Source organism: Pelodiscus sinensis, chromosome 13 (assembly GCF_049634645.1).
Source record: "Pelodiscus sinensis isolate JC-2024 chromosome 13, ASM4963464v1, whole genome shotgun sequence".
Taxonomy (NCBI): Eukaryota; Metazoa; Chordata; order Testudines; family Trionychidae; genus Pelodiscus; species Pelodiscus sinensis.
Window position 1 is genome coordinate 46,691,879 of NC_134723.1, and position 20,325 is coordinate 46,712,203.

Consider the following 20,325-nt stretch of genomic DNA (forward strand, 5'->3'; position numbering starts at 1 on the left):
CGTGTTCTTGTACCATTCCCCTCAGTCAGAACCGTCTCTTTCTACTGCTAAAACGAACCTTTCATTTGGCATCACACCACATGGACTCAAAAATGAGGGGGTTGTGTTTTCTGCCCTTTTCCTCCCCCATTCCCGTACCTCTCACCCCCAAAAAGGGGAGGGAATGAGGGGAAGGGAATAAAACCCGTGTGGCCCATTTGGGGTCCATGGCGAGGGGGTGTTATCTGCTGGGGTGGGTAAAAGTTAAATAAGGGGTCTGGGTAACCACTACCATGGTGATGGGGGTCCTTATTGATTTATAGCCACGTTTTAATGCCCCTTTTCCCTTCTTTCCTGCTCGCTTGGGATCGATCCGAACGTAGCTGCACCACGGAAGTAACTTCTAACGAAGGCTCTCTAGAACTGTATGGTCTCTTCCTCCCCTCTGTCCGTCCCAGCCACCCTGCAACAGTCGGCGCATGGCTCCTTCCCCCTTTGTGGTACTGTAAAACCGCCTGTCTCCGCTAGAAAGCTGTAACCCGTGCCCCGGGCGGGTAGGACTCGATTGGCCACGTGGCTGGCATTAGAGCGGTGTTCACCTTACTAACTCAGGGCTGGGGGTGAGGATGGAGAAGTGTAGTTACACCCTGACCCAGATAAAAGGTGTGCTAGTGGGCTGGTTGTTGCTCACCCGGAGCAGGGTTTGGGGGTCTGAGGCAGGACGAGGACTGGCAATAAAAACCCTTCTTCCCCCTCCGCCTGTTCCCCCCACCTGTTCTTTTCTACCGCTATCCACTTCTCCAAAGCCCCAGGCACCCTCGGCTGAGCCCATGGGTCCTGTTTGGGGTCAGTCGCAGTCCCCCAAAGTGGGGTGTAAAGTTCTAGCAATAGCTCCCCCCCCCCTGGATTCTGTCCCTGCTCCCCTTGGCCAGGCGCAGACCAGAGTCCTTCCTCGTGCCCTGCACCAAAGTGAGCCACACTCAGCCTCAACCCACCCCAGCCTGCCCTTGGGGAGCCGCTGCTGGACCATGGGGTTGTTTCCATGACAACCCCGGGCCTGGAGGAACTTAGCACAGCCTGGAGGCTGCTCTAGCATATCCCAGCTCATGGCCGCCCAGGGGTCTGTCTGCCCGCTGGAATGGGGCAGCCCAGGACCCTGATAGGCCCAGTGCCAGCCACCCATTTCTCCATGCTGTAGGAATTCCCAGCTAGGGAAACCAAACTGCTATCCGGGCCCTCTGTGCTGGGCCTGGATTGCAAGTCATGGCCAGGTCTGTGCTGTCGCTACAGACTTCTATTGCAAACGAACACCTCCAGGATGGGGCTGCCCCCTCCCCGCTTCAGCACCCCCCTCGGTCCCCCGGCCTCGCTGCATTACAAAGCTGCCCTGACAACGTGGCGAAAGAGCCAGCGGGTGCTTTCTTCGGCCGATTCCTACCCACAAGGAGACAAAAGGCCCATCCGGTTCCGAGAACTGTAAAAACTCTGCACTTTATTTGCTAAAAACAGCAACACGACAGTTAAGTTATCACAAAAAGGCCAGTATAAAATCTAGGTTGATGTATACAGCACTTGGCTCTCTGTCCCCTTCAGTATCCAGAATCGGTGACAGACCTCTGAGTGGGACTGCAACTTAACGACTTTGGCTCGTTGTTACAAAAAACAAAACACCCCACAATGAACACAAGAGAAAAATAAATCCCCCCCTAAATTTTTAAATAGTAAAACATCAGAAATCCTCTATTCTATGGGCACACGGTTTAATTATTCATTGAATATGCCTGGGAGGGCAGGGGACAGGACTCGATGACCTCTCAAGGCCCCTTCCAGTTCTAGTGTGCTAGGATCCCAGTATGGAGCTGGGCTCTCCTATCAGGAGCCGCACGGTCTGCACCCGTGGCCAGCCCGCCCGTTCCAGATCTGGCAGCAAACGAATGAACAAAGTCAGTGCTCCCAAACCTCACGAGATTCAGTTTTTGTTCTCAATGAGCCAGTTCCCGGAGTCATGTGATGATCCGCAAATCTCGATTTTCATTTAACAGTAAATAAGTTTCTAGTCCCGATGGACGGCTGGGAGCTGTGAACCGTAGCGGCTCAGCCACCAGGAGGCAAATAGAAAGAACTCAGTGCTCATGGCTTGGCAGCTGAGCCTGTGACCTGGGGGATCCCCACTCGTGAGTGTGGAGCGGTTGAGGCGGGTGGTGTGCCACGGCAGGATGGCAGTTATAACTTGGACTCGGGGGGAAATTCACCCCCCCCCCCCGTGCAGATCCCCAGCACAAGGCCCGGGGGCCCCGCCTCAGCTCTAGTCTGACGGCTTGAGGAGCAGGCAGGCCTGGCGCGGTGGCACTTTGCCTGGAGTTCGGGAGCCAGGGGAGGCAGACAGGTGAAGCTGTGCCTGGCGCGGGAAGAACAGCCTGCCCGCAAGCACCAGCTTGCACATTTCAGCTCCGGCGCCAGCGCCAAGGCAGCTGGAGCTGCGAGGAGCGGGTGAGCGAGTGCAGGCGGCCTTTACACCCAAGAGGAACCCCAGCGGGAGCAGGGATAACTCGCCTTGCCACATTCTGCCCACGTTAAACGGCCCGGCAGCCCGGCCTTGCTCAGCGTCGAGAGGCACCCGCAACACAGACGCGCACGTCTCTCCGCACCGAGCTCTGAGGGACTGGAGCCAGGCCCCGACAGCAGCAGGTATTCGCTTTCCCTGGGCCGCCAAGCCGGGGAGCAGCAGCCCCTCTGCCCTGTTGCCGACCATCAGCCCATGCGGTGCCCAGTGTGGGCGGGGAAGCGCGTGGGCTTGTGGCCTGTTGGCGCGTGCCCAGCACGGAGCCCCATGGCTCCAGCCCATACAGGTGCGCACCACAGCACACCCTCATCCCCCACAGCAGCATCTGCAGCCCAGGGCGCTGCGCATTCCTCCCCGGCCCTCCGCGCTGAGGGTGTATTTTCCGGCCCTCCTACCCTGGCGGCCTGGGCTTTCCTCTCCATGACTTGCCCCACCCTGTGCAGACACGCTAACAATAAATACTACAGCTTTCCCTGGGGTTATTGCTATTTTCCAACGTTAAACAAAAAAAAAAATCACATTTGTATTCAGTATAAGGCAGCCCATGGCAGGCGTCTCATTCTAGCTTGTGCACGATGCCGTCCACAGTGGGGATCTCCTGGTCTTGCTCCTTGTGGGGATCTGTCATGTGGCTGTACCTCTCCCCTCGGTGGCACTCCAGGTAGGGACCCCAGTTAGCAGCTGGGCGGCAGCAGCTCATGATACGCTGAGAAGCAAAACAGCACAGTCTCAGGCACCGATAGGCCTTGGGAGGTTTGTGTTCTCTTCACCACCTTTCCTTTGGTATTTTTCACTTGACTAGTGGGGGGCAATCTAAGCACCAACCTCCCCAGCCACCACTTTCCCGTGGATTGTCATCGGAAAAGGCTAAAAGGCAAGACCACGTGTGTGACGTAGTGGGGGTAATTGCTGGGCTGTGGTGACCCCTGCTGTCTGGAGCAAGACCCAGCAGGGAAAACCTCGCTAGGCAGAGGTAAGGCCAAACTTGTTGAACCAGCGGCCAGACACCCCCCAAGGAGAGGAACAAAGGAAGGTGGAATGCTGCCCTGACTGGGGGGGCAGGGCTGCAAGGGAATTTAGTTAGTTACTGTGGGAGAGCATGGAGGAGAGCCTAGGAGAAGGGGCTGGAGTTTAGGGGCCCAGTCTCCCCCATCTCAAGGGGGCCTGAGGCATCCTAGCCCAGCTCTGTGGCCAGACTACATCTGTGCTGTGCTGTATCCTGGAGAGGCAATAAACTTCCTCTATTCCGCCGGCTGGTGGAGTCTGTTTGTGCCATTTCGGGGTGCAGGAGACGGGGAACCCCCAACGCGCCGTCACAACGTGATCACAGGAGCGGAGAGTGGAATAGGCCAGGACAGGCTAAGCTGCCCCGGCACAGCTACTGCACATTGGACCTCCCTGGTCCGGCACCCTCAGGACCTGACTAGTCCTGGAGGAGGGATTTTGCTGGACCAGGGGAGGTCATTTCTGACCTCCATGCTGCTGGCCCCACCCCACCGGGCCTCCTGGCTCCCCTGGCAGCCCAGCTAGGTCACATGTCCCAGACTTCCCTCCCCCCCTTCACAGCTCAGCTGAACTGTGTGCTGACTCCTAGTCCCCCAGGCAGCTCAGCTGGGCCATGTCCTGGGCTCCTGCATCCCCCTGCCTCAGGCCAGGCTCCTGACCCCCATCACCCTGCAGTGCACCGGGACTCTCTGGTCTGAGAACATCCGTGGTCCAGTGTTGTGGGACCAGAAAGTCCCGGTTTATAGAGGTGCAGCCTGTACTGACCCAGCCACTGGGTGCCTGGTCCTGCTGGAAATGGGCTTCTGTGGGCTGGGGCTGTCGTGTTGTGGCCCCAACCCCAGCCCTGCCGGTGGCCACGGAGCCAGGCTGCGCCGCTGCAGCCCCAGCCTTCCCGGGCGGCTGGAGCACGTAGGCAGTTTTGGGAAGGCTGTGCAGTACTGGACACCCATGTCTCTCTCGGTGCCTCTCCCAGCCCAGACAAGCTCCGGGTGTCCTGAAAGCTGGTCTCTCACCCCATCGGGCCGCCCCCTGTGTCTTTCTAATGCAGACTATGGCAACTCTTCCTCAGCCAGCACGACCACGTGATGTCAGATTGGAAATGGCAGAGCTCAGCACTGGGATAACAACTGACGCGGGAAACGAGATCCTGGAGATCAGGGCATCTGGCGTGTGCTTTACCACGGAGAACCGCTGGCCTTTGCCAAATGACTAACTCTCTGGGGATTGCTGATTGACTTCAGAGTGCCCCTTCCAATCCAAACCTCTCCAACAAAAGAAGTCAGGCTCTGATCCGGCCCCCTGAGCATTCAACAGAGGAGTTGGCCCTCCGGCCGCTGTTCGCTTAGGCCCTTACCTGCCACAGGTTCCCTTGAGCTTTGGCTATTTTAATGATTGCAACAATGGGAATCCAGATGATGCAGAAGACAATCAGGCACCAGCCCACGGCAGATCCCCACGTGGGGTATTCGACGGAGCCGTACTTGGGAGTGGAAAATGTCACCAGCGACCAGAACAAAATCACCTGTGCAAAAACAAAGAGAGGGAGACCAGGCAGGTGAGGCTGAGTCTGCTTTGCACCGATTGCAGAGCGCACCGTGAACCACTTCATCGCCATGGGAGCCTCGGCAGCGTCGAAACGGATCTAAGCGGCTCCAGGTCTAAGCCTGCCTGCTGCTCAGGGGGTTGTTACCAAACGCCATCAGGCAATAAGACGGGTCATGCATCGCCCTCTGCTGAGCTGGAAGCATCCACTGACATGCGCGCAAGCACTTCCTGCATTGTTTAAAAATATTTCAACACCCATGTTGCTAGGAAATCAGCCTCGCTCGGCAGGCGTGTTTCTCCCACGTTCGGGTGGCATGCACAGGCATGCTCCGAGGATCTGGAAACATGGTTCACTGTACCTCTGTGCCCCAGCTGCACGGTTACGGGATATGGGGAAAGCAGGCCGAGGTAAGTTCTGGAGAACGTTCCTGCTCAGGTAAGATATTTGCAAGAAGCCTTCCCTCACGGGGATCCGCAAGAGAATAGAGGTACGTCGCGGCGAGAACGGGATGTGCGAGTTATGTAGGAGCAGTGGTTGGCTTGTTTCCCATCGTGCACGTGGTACAGTTATGAGGCACAGGGAAGCACCAGGTGGCGATGATCTGAGAGAACCCGAGGAGCGAGGGGTGTGGTGGTTGAACTGGTGTATCCCGGGTGTAACCCGTGTAGGGGAGTGAGTAGCTCAAATCCAGTTGGTCAGGACCGTGGAGGAAAGAGGGGGGTGGCTGCCGAGAGGAGATGTGTCAGAGGGATGAACGTGGGTTTCCACGTCAGGCCTGGGGCACCTGGAGCTTGGGGTGAGGAAGCGGAGGTGGCTGGTGGATTCGGAAATGGAGGATGCTGGGAAAAGCCGGTGCTGTTCTACTGGGCGCATGGAACCGCCAGCCCATAGGAAATCCCTCTCCCCTAAAATGGGGTAAGCCGGGTGACCAACATGGGGAAGGGGCTGGGCATGAGCCCTGAAACATCTGCCCTATGCACCAGTGGGGGATCTGGGGCCAGAACCTGCCCCATGCCAGTCAGCTTTTGGGGGTAGGGAGCCCAGGTCAGATGGCGCCCAGATCCTCCCCGTATTCAGATCCACACAGATCCTGAAACCCTTCCCCTCCTGCTCAGGCTGCCCACTAGCCCTGGTGTGGCAGCAAACTCCACCCTGCGCTGCAGGCCAGGAACGGCCCTATGGAGGCCCCGGTAGCTCTCACTTTCAACCAGTACTGAGTTGCTGTTGGTCTGATGGTCAGGAATGGCCCTTCGGCGCGCACGTGGAGAACCTCAGCAGAGCTGTTACGCCTGCTTTAAAGTGGGCTCCCAGGGGCCAAAGAGGCAGCCCCAAAGCTTTACTGGGAAACTGTTCAACGTGGAACCAATATGTCCCTGGCCAGACGTGCACAGGGATCTGCCCACGGTACTTACACATAAGAGCACCGGGGTAATGAAGAACCAGCATGCTCGCCACCACAGCCAGAACCACCAGCTCTTCTTCCCAATCATCATCTCGATGTCTTCGATAAATCTGTTCCCTCCTGTGGAGAGATGGCCAAAGAGCGCACTGTCAGACCGGGTCTGGAGCGTGGGCTCAGGGGGTAGAGAGCACACGTCTGGGGAGCTCCAGGCAGCACGGATACAAGGCTCCTTACAACTGCACGTTCCTGGAGGATAGACTCACAGAACACTAGGACTGGAAGGGACCTTGAGACATCAAGTCCACCCCCTGCCCTCACAGCAGGACCCAGCACCATCTAGACCATCCCTGACAGGTGTGTGTGCAACCTGCTCTTAAATATCTCCAGAGATAGGGATTCCACAACCTCCCTGGGCAATTTATTCCAGTGTTTCACCACCTAGACAGGTAGGAAGTTTTTCCTAATGTCCAACCTAAACCTCCCTTGCTGCACTTTAAGCCCATTGCTTCTTGTCCTGTCCTCAGAAGATAAGGAGAATAGTATTTCCCCTTCTCTTTGTGACAGCCTTTTAGGTACTTGAAAACTGCTACCATGTCCCCTCTCAGTCTTCTCCTTTCCAAACTAAACAAGCCCAGTTCTTTCAGTCTTCCCTCATCACTCATGTTCTCTCGACCTTTCAGCATTCTTGCTCTTCTCGGCCGTTATTCCGAAATAACTGTGCTGTGTAGACACACGCTGCGGGTCCCAATCCATGGACAGCCAGAAGCTGGGAATGGGCGACAGAAGAGGGATCACTTATTGATTCCCTGTTCTGTTCCCTCCCTGTGGGGCACCTGGCATTGGCCAATGTGGGAGACAGGACGCCGGGCTGGATGGACCTTTGGTCCGACCTAGTCTGGCCGCTCTGATGTTCTAATGATTTGGGACACGATCTTTTTAGCCATTGAGATATTATGCACGTTCATCTGTAGAATGTTTCGGTTCCAGGTCTGTGGGAGAACTGGGATGATTCACGTTGCCACAGCTGGATTTTCCAGTGACAGTAATTTACCATAAATCCAGCTAATGCCTACGATTTCCAGCACCGCTGCAAACAGGATCCCCCATCCAGCACAGAAATGGTCCAGTAGGTTAACCCAGTAGATTCCTGCCTGCAAAGCAAACAACAGAGAGGTAGCTTTTTACCCAGGCCTCGTCACCTTTTGCACGGCTGCATGGAGAGCTTATGTCCATTGAATTAAACCTCAGCCTGGGTTTTTATTTAAAAGCCCTGCTTGTAGAGGTGCATCTCTCACTTTATTTCATTTCCTATTTGCATTGAAAATGGACAAGTGCATTGCACGGCATACTCCTGCTCACTACTGTAATAGCAAAGCCCATAGAACACCACACGAGGAAGCAGCAGGGTTTGAACCTGGGGTGCTAGAACAGCATCTTTTGTGGCTCGCGCTAGAGAGAGTTAAAGGAGTAGCTAGCAACACGTGTGGAAGTTGTGAGTCTATAAAGTGCTCCCAGACCCGGTTTTGTTTTTTAATTTTTTCCTCTGTTAGGCACTAGCCACTAGAGGGGGGCAAAGACCCAGAAGCTCCTCGTGCCTTACACAAACACACACTCCTATAAAACAGCACAAGGGGAAATAAGTGGAGAACTCCTCGTGTGACTTTCACGCACAAATAAACACGCCTATAAGCCTGTATGACAGGAACGAAATGGAGGGGGAATTACTGAATATTCTATGGGTTTAATTTACTTCCAAGTTCTCTTTTTCTCGTATCATAGGTCAGCTGCAGAGCGACAGACAGGTGGCCACCGGTTCCTGAGGGCATACTGCTTTGGGGGTGGGGTAGTTACAAATGTCAGTCGCTCTTTTTCGATATGGCCCTTAAAATTCAATCTTGACATCTTAAAAAGCAAGGGTCCCAAGAAAGTACATTCAGTGAACTAAAAAATAATCATAATACTAATAATCGCTGTATGTCAGGGGCTAACCTGATTAGCCCTAAAAGCTTTGGACTGACTGATTTTTTGAGAGCTGACTATACCACTTCTATACAGCTGCCGTCTTAGGCAGTCAGTTCTGAATGAGACGACTGTCAATATCCACTCGCAGTCCCCACCTACCCTGCCGCAGACACGGTGGATAAATGTTCTAGATCATACCAACTAATCTCCTGAACCGAAGAAGCAAATTGAACGAAGGGCTCCTGGTCGTTAAAAGAACAGCTCACTAACGATCAGATACCGAAAGGCTCCTGTTTTAAAAAGTCATCGCGGAGGGCCGGATTCCGCAAATGCTGCCATTCGGGCTTGTTGGGCACATAGAGCGAGCCTGTGCTAAGGTGTCTGCAGAACATGGAGGTGACTTCTCTCCAAATGTTTTAACACAGGACTGCGATTCCTTGTCACATGGAGAAATGTTATATTGTCTCGTGCAAATCCTCTCCCCCTCTCCCCGCTGAACCATCCTTAAACCCATAACAATGTTGTACCTGAGTGACGCAGATGAGGCCAAGAAAAAACAGCAGCATGCATAACCCCAGGGTTACGGGAACCCTCAACTTTTTCATCATCGAGGGGAATATATCTTGTATGGTGGTTGTCACTGTTTCTGCAGGGGAAGAAAGAATTGTATTTGTTGGAACACAGGCAGTAAAATGAAGAAATGCAACTAACACTAACCGGAAACATTTTTTTGTTATTTTAAGCGTAACGGTGAGAATAACTGTTTTTTTTTATTATTATTTTGTCACTAGCTGTTCTGAAAATAAATAAATAAATGTCGTCAGCTTGAATTGACGACGTGAAATGAAGATTTTTCAAATGTTTCCACAAACTGAAGAGTTGAAATGAAATCATTCTGCACCGAATAAAACATAGGGTTCCAACTGAAATTTTCAATGCATTTTAAAAATGTCTCCCACGTACATGTGAAGGGAATTTCTACACAAAACGCCACTGGAAATTGAAAAAGTAAAAGGTTTGGTTTGGAAAACGTCAGAATTAAATGGTGGGTTTTCTGGAAGGGCCTGGAAATGGACATGAAGTTTTGAAATGTTTTGGTTAATCCAAATCTGAGTGTTTTGAAGAAAGAAAAAATCAGCTGACAAATGTGACCCTGCTCTAACGTCACGTCCTACTCACCTATGGAAGCGAACTGAGAGTCAAGCCCCAAGAGTAGAAGCATGAAGAAAAATAAAAATGACCAAAGAGGGGCGACGGGTAACTTGGAGAGAGCCGACGGATAGGCGACAAATACCAAATCAAAGCCTGAGAGAGAGGAGGAAGAGATTCGTTAGCATCACAACCCAGTCAATGAAAAATTGATTCATTTCTCTTCAGCTTAAATAACAGGAAATGACATCAGAACTTGGAGCTCAAAGCGAGCGGCTGGTCTGGCAATTGCAAAACTAAAATCCCCACTGACGTCAATGGAAGTTTTGCCATTCGCGATAGCCAGAGCAGGACGGGGCTGGAAATTGCTGAACCGAACTTTACCAAAGCTCAGGTGTGTTAGCTCTGGTTGAACAGCATCGCTGTAAGAGATGCCAGATTGAACCAACAGCCAAACTCCCACTGGGTTCAGCCCCCCAAATCCATCATTTATATCTATGGCACAGATCTAGAGTCTTGCTCTGTAATGTGGCAAGTTACTAGTCATCTCTGCGGAAAAACCCAAACCACATTTCATTACAGGTCGAACCTCTCTAGTCTGGCACCCTTGGACCCTGACTAGGACTGTACCAGAGAATTTGCCGGACCACAGGAGTCAATATTGTCTAGCAGAGTTACCAACACTACTTGCTGGGCTCTGAGAAGGGGTTGATTAGAGTTAACTAGCAGCACAGAACACCGAGAGCCTGTAAGCAAACTTTATGGGCCTGTGAGGAACTTAGCCAGCTGTCCGCTTTTCGCAGGTGTGGCCAACTCCAGTCATTCTGGATGACGAATGTTTCCAGACCAGAGAGTTCTGGACTAGAGAGGTTCAGCCTGCACTTCTGTTCCGATGTGAATCGGCTGATAGCTCAGGCAGATCCCAAATGACAAAGGATTCAAACAGCAATTCATAGTCAGAGGAGAGGTGACATCCCCCTGGTGAGACGGTCCGGCTTCCCAAAGGCCTGTGCGCTACTTTAGAACCACAAAAGCCCTGTTTGGAGCATTTCAATGGGACTTAAGCCATGCACAGGTCTTATGTATGGAGTACGTGTCACCTACAATTTGGGGGATGTACTAACCTGTTTAAGGCAATACAACAAATAGAATTATTATCAAGCCTGTATTTTTATGATTCAAAATGTCCCCTTCTATTATCTTATGTATTAATCTGTCATTGCTCCTGCCTGGCAGCTGAGCAGGCCCGGCCTTTGGGCAAGGCGAGTGAGGCAGTCATCTTGGGCCCCGCAGCTCCATGCATTATGGGCCCCACACTGCCCAGCTCCTGGCCCTGCCCACCAGGCCGGGAGCCATGCGGCTCAGCATGCTGCCTTGAGGCCCACACACTCCTTGGCCAAGCCTGCAGCTGAGACACATTTGATACATAGGGTGGGATTTTCAATAGCACCTTAGTGACTTGGGAGAAGTCCCATTGACTTATGGCCGAGAACAAAGTCAACCGGCGTTGGAAACCTGGATTGATGGTGGCACCTGTTCTAGACGGGGTTCTCTCCCTGTGAAAGAACAGGTACGCAGCTTGGGAGTCCTCCTGGACCCTCCTTTAAAACCAGATTTGAAAAACAGATTTCTTCGGTGGCCAGGAGTGCTTTAGGGCAGCTTCGTCTGATCCGCCAGCTACGACCCTTCCTGAGCAAGCATGACTTGGCCACAGTGATCCAGGCTCTTGTTACATCCCGACTGGATTACTGTCATGCACTTTATGCCTCTAAAGAGCCTTTGGAAACTTCAACTGGTCCAGAATGCGGCTGCTCAAGTCTTAACGAATACCCGTTATACGGAGCACATGATGCCAGGGCTTCAGCAGCTGCACTGGCTCCCGGTATGTTTCCGGGCAAAATTTAAGGTTTTGGTAATGGCCTATAAAGCCCTAAATGGGTTGGGTCCAGGGTATCTGAAGGACCGTCTTCTCCCGTATGAACCTGCCAGGGATTGAGGTCAGCTAGGGAGGCTCTGCTCAGGGTTACCCCACTTATTGAGGTGAGATTAACATCTATGCAGAACAGGGCCTTCTCAGCTTTTACTCCCAACCTCCTCTTCCTCGGCGCCAACGCTAGAATTGTTTCAGCATCAGGCTAAAGCTACCCTTTTAACTAGTGCTTTTATTAGTGTATGAGTATGTTCCTCTTCTTGATATGTTTTAGCAGGTTTTATGTCCCTCTGGGGTCTCGTATTTTAAATTTTTATATAAATTTGTATTGTGTTTAAAAATGTTGTAAGCCACCTCGAATATTTTAAATAGAGAGGCAGTGTAAAATATTTAAATAAATAACTAAATAACTAAATAAAATAAACCCAGGACAAAACGGCCTCTTCATTCCGAGCGTCACTGCGGTGGTAGCGCATGGCCCCAGTGGACTACAGTCAGAGCAGCTGAGCCGAAACCGGGTTAGAAAACGGAGAGGAAAGCTTTGGAATAAACAGCGAGACTCTTGCACTGACCTGAGTCCACCACTTCCGAGACGGGTTTGTCTGCCAGGAAAGCCATGTGTCCCAAAACGGAGAATATCGCAAAGCCGGCAAACACACTGGTGAGACAGTTTACTAAACAAACGGTAATGGCATCGGAATAGCAGTTGTTATGGAACTTATTGTAAGAGGAGAGCGCGACCAGCCCTCCCCAGGCCACCGACAGGGAGAAGAAGATCTGGGTAGCTGCGTCTTTCCAAACCTAAAAGGAAAATAATTGGAGGTAAGTTCTGGTATGCGTCCCAAGCTACGTGTTCCGACCCGGTCGGTGCACTCTGGCAGGGCTGCTGCCTTTCTTTAAGACGATAATTGCATGTGAATTTCAGTGAGAAGTGTCAATATCAATGAACCTGAGGAGTGAAGTTTCCTAACCAAAGGGCAGGAAGGCTGGTCTTGTGCTTATGGCATGGGACCACAATCCTGGAGATCTTTGGCCTTTGGCCACTGATCTCCTGTGAGGCCTTGGGCAAATGTCCACATGCACTCTGTGCCTCAGTTTCCTAAAATGTAAGACTAATGGGGATAGTATTTTCTTGCTGCACTGGGATGAGGAGACGTTATTCACTGATGTGCCTGGAAAGTGCTGGAGCTGCAGCGGCCATGGAGAGGTGCTTCTCACCTGACTCCGAGCTGCTGTGGTCAGAGAGGGCTGGGGCTGTTCTTTCTCCCCAGGACAGCCTGCAGACTGCACACCTCACCCCCAGCCCCATCCCAGAGCAACGACTGAGATGACACATCCACATTTTCATTTTATTTTCTAAAAAATCAAATTAATTGAGTTAATGACCCGAGCTAACTTCCAGGGGAAGGCCTAGGTTCAAGGTGGCCTGTCTCAGACTGGAAGCTGGGTACAGGGAGATTCAAATACCGCTCAGCTGATTAGCAGAGTGCCCACAGCTAGGTTTGAGTTGCTACGGGTGGTGCACATGCAGTGGTGCATGTAAACAATTATTCCACACATGGATGGAAAAAGCCCATGCATGGAGGGATAAGATTAGAGGGAACAGTGTTAAGGACCCAAGCAATGCTGGGTGAGCCTTTTAGTACATAAATAAAACAGACTGCACTGGCAATCTTTGGATGCTCCCACCCATTCTGTGCCATCGATTCACCTCAGACTGGGACTACTTCTGTGTCTGGGAAGGCAGCCCCGGGTTATGCCAATGTTTCAGGTCCTGTGCAGCAGACGCCCACCCACTGAGAGCCCAGGAGCTCAAACGATGCAGCAATAAAATGGCAGCCACCATCACCGGGACAGAGCTGAGGTGGGAACGGACAGCCCGTGTGGAAGGCCCAGGAGCTGTCCCCATCCCCCGGCCAGCCTTGAGAGCAGCGCGCTGGGAAGAACCACCTGAGCGTTGGCCTCAAAAGGGGAACTGAGGCTGGAGGAAACCCCAGAGAAGCGCCATTCCGGGAGCAAGTTTCCGCCCCTCACTCTGCCCTGAGCTAACGTCCAGGGCAAGGCCTAGGCTGGTCTCAAACTGAAGCTCACTCGAGAAGCCGGCTGATAAAACGCCCTGGAATTCATGCCGGCCCAAGCAGGCAGCCCTCAGAGTCACTCTCCCGGGGCGCAGCGCACCCCCGGGCCACCCGGCACGGTCCTGGCTCGCCAGCAGAGTTACACACGCCTGAGGAACGGAGGGTGGTAACACGGAAACCGGGGCTGGCGCTGTGTCGCCAGGCAGCCCTCCCCGGCCCCTTTCGTTCCAGTGCTGCAGGAGAGGGCCCCTTCCGGCTCCCTGGGCTCAGGAGGGGGACAGACGGTTGCCCTGTAAATGTGGGTTTCTGGCAGGCGTCACCGCGGGCAGCAGGTATCATAGGCCAGGGAAGGCATTGCCTCCCCAAACTGCCACGGCCGGGCCCGCCCATGCTCCACCGCAGCCCCTCTCCCCCTTTGCAGGGCCAGAGGCTGGGGCGTCCCGTGCAGCCTGTCCTGGCTCGGGGGCCGGTGGCTCAGCTGCGGAGGGGGATCCCTGGTCCGGCCGGCAGACATAGGCCAGGGAAGCTGGGTCTGCACCTCCCGGCTCTGCTCTCCGATGCTCCAGGACTGGTGCAGGCCACAGCTGGGCCACCCCCGGCTTGCTGCACTGCCCACCAACTCTCCAGAGCTCTAGGGCCAGGGCAGGCTGGGGGTGCCCTATCCCAGGCTGGGGGCACTACCCTGGGGCAAGGGGGGCTCTGGGCAGGGTCCAGCAGTGGCCCCAGTGTCTGTGGGGGGCAAGAAGGGAAGGGGCCTTGCTGGGAAGGAGCAGGGCTGGGGAAGCTCGCCTCCCCAAGCCACCAGGTCATCCAGCAAGATCCCACTGTAGATACTCACGGGGCGGGGGGGATACGAGTCTGGCTTGGGGGAGGCGACTGTATCCCAGAACCTGAGCCCCGTGCCGGCCGTTACGAAGGCTGAGGCTGCGTCACTACCCGCTGCGCCCGGGACGCTCGTGTCTTCTGCTTTCACACCTCCCTCCCCGCCCCTGTGCCTCACCTCGGCCTCCATCAGCTTGGTGAAGTTGGACTGCGTCCCGATGTAGTACTCGATGCCGTTCCGGGCGCCCTCCAGCGTGGCGCCTCGCACCAGCAGGATGACGAGGACGACGTAGGGGAAGAGCGCGGTGAAGTACACAACCTGCCGAGAGACACCGAGGGAGGGGCGTTGCGGTGGGGGGGAAAGAACCCGACACGGGCCTGAGCCAAACACGCCTGGCAGGGCGGGAAGAGCCTGGGTGTGAACGTTCCCTGGGGCCACGGGCCTTGCGCACCACAGAGCAACCGACCCACCCACCCACCCTGGACATGGCTCGTGCTGCCGGTTTCCTTGTCGTTACCTCGGTTATGGAGCTGGCCAGGCCGGTGGCGCCTCGCAGCGCAGTGCGTCATGCTGCAGAATTGCACACGGCCCCGCTGACTCTATGAACCCCTCTCTGATTGCCCCGGGACACCCCGTGCGCGTGCTGGAGAGAAGGGCCTACAGGCCTCATGCAGAGCCAGTGCCCAGCACCCCGAAGGGCGAGAAGGAACTAGAGGCTGAGGGCTGAAGAGCCCGTGGCCGGCCAAGCGCCTGCGCTCTACTCAGAGCGGCCGGGATGGAAGCCAGCATGGCCCAAAGCAGCAGTGCTGGACACTTGGAATGGGGGCCACTGAACCAAACTGCAAACCCCATACATAATGGGGGTGCTGCAGTCCCCCATCCTGCACCCTTCTTCTAGCACCTACGGCCCCAAGCGGCAGAAGGAGACAGAAATTGTGCTGCAGAGAAGAGCTGGAGGCAGAGAAAAGGGATGGGGAGCAAGGCAAGGAGACAGATATCATGGAGGAAAGGAAAGAAAACCAAGGTCACTGGGTGCAGGGAGTTGGAGATCTAGAGGGGAAAGACAGAAACAGACACAGAATCCTAGAATCCTAGCGCACTAGACCTGGGAGAGACCTCGAGAGTCATCGAGTCCAGTCCTCTGCCCTCACAACAGGACTAAGCACCATCTGGACCATCCCTGATTGATGTCTGACCAACCTGCTCTTAAATATCTCCAGTGATGGGGATTCCACAACCTCCCTGGGCAATTTATTCCAGTGTTTCACCACCCTGACAGGTAGGAAGTTTTTCCTAATGTCCGACCTAAACCTCCCTTGCACAGAAGGAAGAATGAGAGAAGGATGGGGAGTGGAGAAACCGGGCCTGCGGGCCAGGCCCCACACAGGAAAATGAGGAGCGCTCCTGCCCCACCTGAAAGGGGGAGAGGAGCCCTTGTTAGGCCCGGCAGGGCCCATGGCTGTCGCAGCTGGCAGAGGGGGGTTTTCACGTTGCCGTGGAGGCTGACTGGGGTTCTGAATGAACGGTCTGTGCGGCCCGGCAGAGGTGTGACTGCGGCCCATCCCCACACTAGCTGGCTCCCAAAATGCCGGCAGGCCAGGCTGGCCGCTTGAGCACAGCCCTGGGTGGTGGGAGGACTTGCAGAGCCAGGGGTTATCGTCACAGGGGCTAGGAGCTCAGAGCCGGCGTGGGAGCCTGCAGGGGCAGCCGTCACACCTCTGAGGGCCGCGCAGACGTCGCCTGAGGACAGAGAGGCTGGCCCAGCGGGCCGGAGTGTGCGGTGCAGGGGTGTCTCTCTGTCCAGGGAAGCTGGGATCGTCCCCGGGCAGGGCGAGGCCCGGAGAGCTAGCGTGGGCTCCCCCGGCTCACCTTTCCTGAAGACTTTATTCCTTTAAATAAGGCGGCTCCGACGATCAGCCAGGACAGGAGCAGGCAGAGGGCCAAGTACCAGACAATTTCACCCGTCTCGTCCAGCCCGCTGGAGCGCCGCAGGGCGACTTTGCTGAAAGCAGAGGAGAGCATGATGAGCGTCGCCCGGCTCACGGCACAGCCTGCCAGCGGCTGCGCGAGGAGTCCCGCGGAGCATCCGAAGCCAGCGCGGGAGAGGGGCGGGGCACGTCTCGCGGGTGCTGTCGCATGCATGCATCACCATCCCTTGGTGCACGCAGCCTGCCAGACCCTCCCCTCCGCCACCTAGCCGGGCTCGGCAGTGTGTCCTGTTAGGAGCCAGGTCAGAACGCTGAAGCCTCTGCTGATTTCAAGCCCTTAGCGTACATCCTCCGTCATAGGGCGAATACTGTCTGGTTAAAAGTGGCGCAGCAAAGAGCGGGGGTCGGCTTGTCAACGGGTCATTGCGCTTTTTAGATTTGTTTTAAACTGGGGCGGAGGTCGGCTAACTTCAGTTCCCAGCTCAGCAGGGCAAAACGCTGGCGCACCGGGACGTCTTATGTACCCGGAGTGTCTGCAGGCACGGATTCCCTTTCCTCCCATTGGTTGCTGTTCACTGTTGCCAGCCACTGGGAGCTGCAGGAAGTGACACGGGCAGAGGACGTCCTGGCTGCCTCTTCCTACTGCTCCCGTTGGCCAGAAACGGCGACTCGCAGACACTGGGAGCTCAGAGGCTCTGTGCCTGCAGACGCCCCAGGTAAACAAAACGCTGACGAGCTGTGACGGGAAGTTTGCAAACAGCTGATAGAGAGTTGGCTTACGTACAGGTCACTGCATAGTCACATTTTTTTAACTTGGGGGGGGTCAGCTTATGAACGAACGGGCTTATGATCGAGTATACACGGCACATTCCATTGACTTCCCCAGTAGCAGGGCAGGCTTGCGGGACGGGGGGACATCTGGTTTCTCCCTCTGCCTCGAGTCAATGCTCCATAGTGTATAGACCCGGCTGGGGACAGAGCCAGCTGGGGGCAGGAGCAGATGGACGAGCCCAGCAACAAGCCACTCTATGGGGAGCACGACTTCACTTCCTGTCCTCTTCCGGCGTGTCAGGAACCAGGGGCCTCCGGCCTCACCCCCCTGCAAGGTGTGAACCGATGGCTCTGTCCATCATCACACCCCAGAGGCTCACCCACCTGCACATGCCCATTCTAAACACATCCCTGTCCTGGGTGGTGGTCTACGATCACAGGGGTAGAAACGGCAAGAGGCTGGCTGAATATTTTTAACATCCCAGTTAGGGAGAAAGCCTGTACCTTCTGGCTGGGGGCGTAAGGGGGAAACTTCCCTAGTTGGATTATTTATTTCTTAGTAATTCATTCATTCTTGCGCTTCTCTGGGCTGGGCAGTACATTTGTCACCCCGATTAGTATTGAATGTTTTCCTGGACAGACCTCTCCGATTTAGTTTACAGACCCATGAGCTTGGCCCAAAACTGTCTCTGGGAAAGCAGGATGGGCTGCGCAGAGGGTCCCTGCCAGTGCCGGATTTATGCACAAGCTAAATTTAGGGTCTCAGAAGGTCCTCTAAATACAAAAAAGTGGCTAGTGTTTAGTTGCATCCTCATCTACATGCTGGTATCGATGCAAATTTAAAACGTTATTCTATTATTTCTATTATAGGATTGCATTGTCCTTTCTGTTAGAATAACGCACATTTTTGTAATGCTCTGGGGCCTTTTAAACTTAGGTCCTCAGCGTGTCTTAATCTGGCTCTGATTCCTCCAGCCCCCCATCCAGCACACGCCGATCTTAGAAGAGGGGTTACTTACTTCCAGTACTGCTCACTGGGGGGCTGCACCTGTTTATACGTCATGCTGCCGTTGAGACAGGTCAGATTGTTGCTGGTGACAAAGGAGTAGTTTGTGTGAATGACGGTCCCGTTCAGTAGGGTTGTATTGCAATCACTCACTGAAAGAGAAAGGATTGTTGGTGTCCGAGGGGGGATTAACATAAGAACACAAGAACGGTGATACTGGATCAGACCAAAGGTCCATCTAGCCCAGTAGCCTGTTTGCCGACAGTGGCCAACACCAGGTGCCCCAGAGAGGGTGGACCGAAGACAATGATCAACAGCTTTGTCTCGTGCCATCCATCTCCAGGGACACCATTTCTATCCCCTGGCTAATAGCCTTTTATGGACCTAACCTCCATGAAATTATCTAGCTTCTCTTTAAACTCTGTTATAGTCCTAGCCCTCACAGCCTCCTCTGGCAAGGAGTTCCACAGGGTGACTGTGCACTGTGTGAAGAAGAACTTTCGTTTATTAGTTTTAAACCTGGCTTGGATTATAGTAAGTGCCTCTTGCGGGCTGTTAGGGCAGCGTTTCCCAACCTATGGGTCAGGACCCAAATACGGGTCGCCATTACATTTCAAAAGGGTCGCCAAGTGTCTCCCTAGGTAGCTCTGCCTCCCTCCTCCTGCTGTTTTTGAGTTGCCTTAGGTCACCAGGTCTTCCTGAATTGTCAAAATGGGTCCCCACCTGGAAACGGTTGGGAACCGCTGCGTTAGGGCATCCATTTGTATCCTTGCCGCAACTGGAATAACTCCAAAGAGACCCCGCCCACCACATTCACATGAGAATTGGGCTCCACTTCCAAACACCACCGGGGGACGGGGGGTTCAGCTCTGGGAACCTGGTTGGCCTAACGTAAGGCTCAGAAGTTTCTGCAAAAATCAGAGCTAGGTGCAGGTAGGGTTTCAAATGTTTTGAGAGTCGAAGGACCAGATGCAGGATTTCAGCTCATACCTGTCCTATTTCACACTGACAGGGACAGCCGGGCATTATTTCTAGTTCTCTTTAAAATGGACCCCAAATCTCTTGGCTACCATTTCAGCCAACCAAGAGTTGGTCAATGCACTCCGTGCTATCAGCACGAGGATTTCTTTGACATGAAACCCTGGGGAAATTCTAGGCAGTATTTGGGGGCAATTAGTCTGACTTTAATCCAGCACATTTCATAGGCAGCAACCATTTTGGGATCAGTCCTTTCCAGGAGTAGCTCCTTGAAATGCATAAATGTAAAACTGAAAAAACACGTCAGACTGGAAGTCTACGATAAAATATTCAACTGAAGTGCAGGATGGGAAATTACATTTTCAAAATAAACTTTTCAATAATGCATGCATACGGCCAGTCGGTGGTGTAGCGAGGGAGTGGGGGGCAGTTGTCCCCCGGCGCCAAGGTAGGGGGGCACCACGCTAGGGGGGCCCTCTGCTCCCCCTGTCATCCCTGAGCTCCTCTGCTCCTCCTCTGCCTGCCGGCACTGGCTGGAGCCTCCTCCCCACCTCTCTGCCCCCAGCCCAACCCTCCTCCATCTCTGCCAGCAGGTTAGTGCATGCGGGGGCCTGACCCCAAACTGGAGGGGGGCAGGGGAAGATGCAGTACAAGCTCCGCCCCGTCCTCCCAGGGTCAGGCTCATCCGTGTTCCAGGTTCAGGGCCCCACCACATGGAGGCAGCTGGAGGGCCTTTTAGTACATAAATAAAACAGACTGCACTGGCAATCTTTGGATGCTCCCACCCATTCTGTGCCATCGATTCACCTCAGACTGGGACTACTTCTGTGTCTGGGAAGGCAGCCCCGGGTTATGCCAATGTTTCAGGTCCTGTGCAGCAGACGCCCACCCAGTGAGAGCCCAGGAGCTCAAACGATGCAGCAATAAAATGGCAGCCACCATCACCGGGACAGAGCTGAGGTGGGAACGGACAGCCCGTGTGGAAGGCCCAGGAGCTGTCCCCATGGTAAGGGCGCAGGGCCCGGGAGGGAGGGAGGGAGGGAAGAGTGTGGGAGGGGGCAGGGGACTGGGACGCTTCCCTGGCACAGCTGCCATTGGGCGGGGAAGAACAAGCGGTTCCGGGCCACCCTGTGCTTGCGGGCGCTGCCCCCTGCCACTCCCGTTGGCCGGGATTCCTGGCTAACATGAGCGGTGGGGGAAGCCTG

The 20,325-nt window shown here is 54.4% G+C and overlaps 1 protein-coding gene across 2 annotated transcripts in view; it reads right to left on the reverse strand.

Annotated features, from left to right (window-relative positions):
* Positions 1–1,451: 1,451 nt before the first annotated feature.
* SLC6A14 (solute carrier family 6 member 14) overlaps positions 1,452–20,325 on the reverse strand; it is a 56,989-nt gene continuing 38,115 nt past the window's right edge. For both annotated transcript variants that reach the window (XM_025190867.2, XM_075941177.1), the window contains 10 exons: positions 18,156–18,294; positions 16,307–16,439; positions 14,615–14,755; positions 12,109–12,337; positions 9,637–9,762; positions 8,985–9,103; positions 7,547–7,646; positions 6,506–6,615; positions 4,902–5,069; positions 1,452–3,248 (listed from right to left, as the gene is read on the reverse strand). In XM_025190867.2, coding sequence (XP_025046652.2) covers positions 3,099–3,248; positions 4,902–5,069; positions 6,506–6,615; positions 7,547–7,646; positions 8,985–9,103; positions 9,637–9,762; positions 12,109–12,337; positions 14,615–14,755; positions 16,307–16,439; positions 18,156–18,294 — 1,415 coding nt within the window. In that variant the 3' untranslated portion in view covers positions 1,452–3,098. The remainder of the gene's footprint in view (positions 3,249–4,901; positions 5,070–6,505; positions 6,616–7,546; positions 7,647–8,984; positions 9,104–9,636; positions 9,763–12,108; positions 12,338–14,614; positions 14,756–16,306; positions 16,440–18,155; positions 18,295–20,325) is intronic.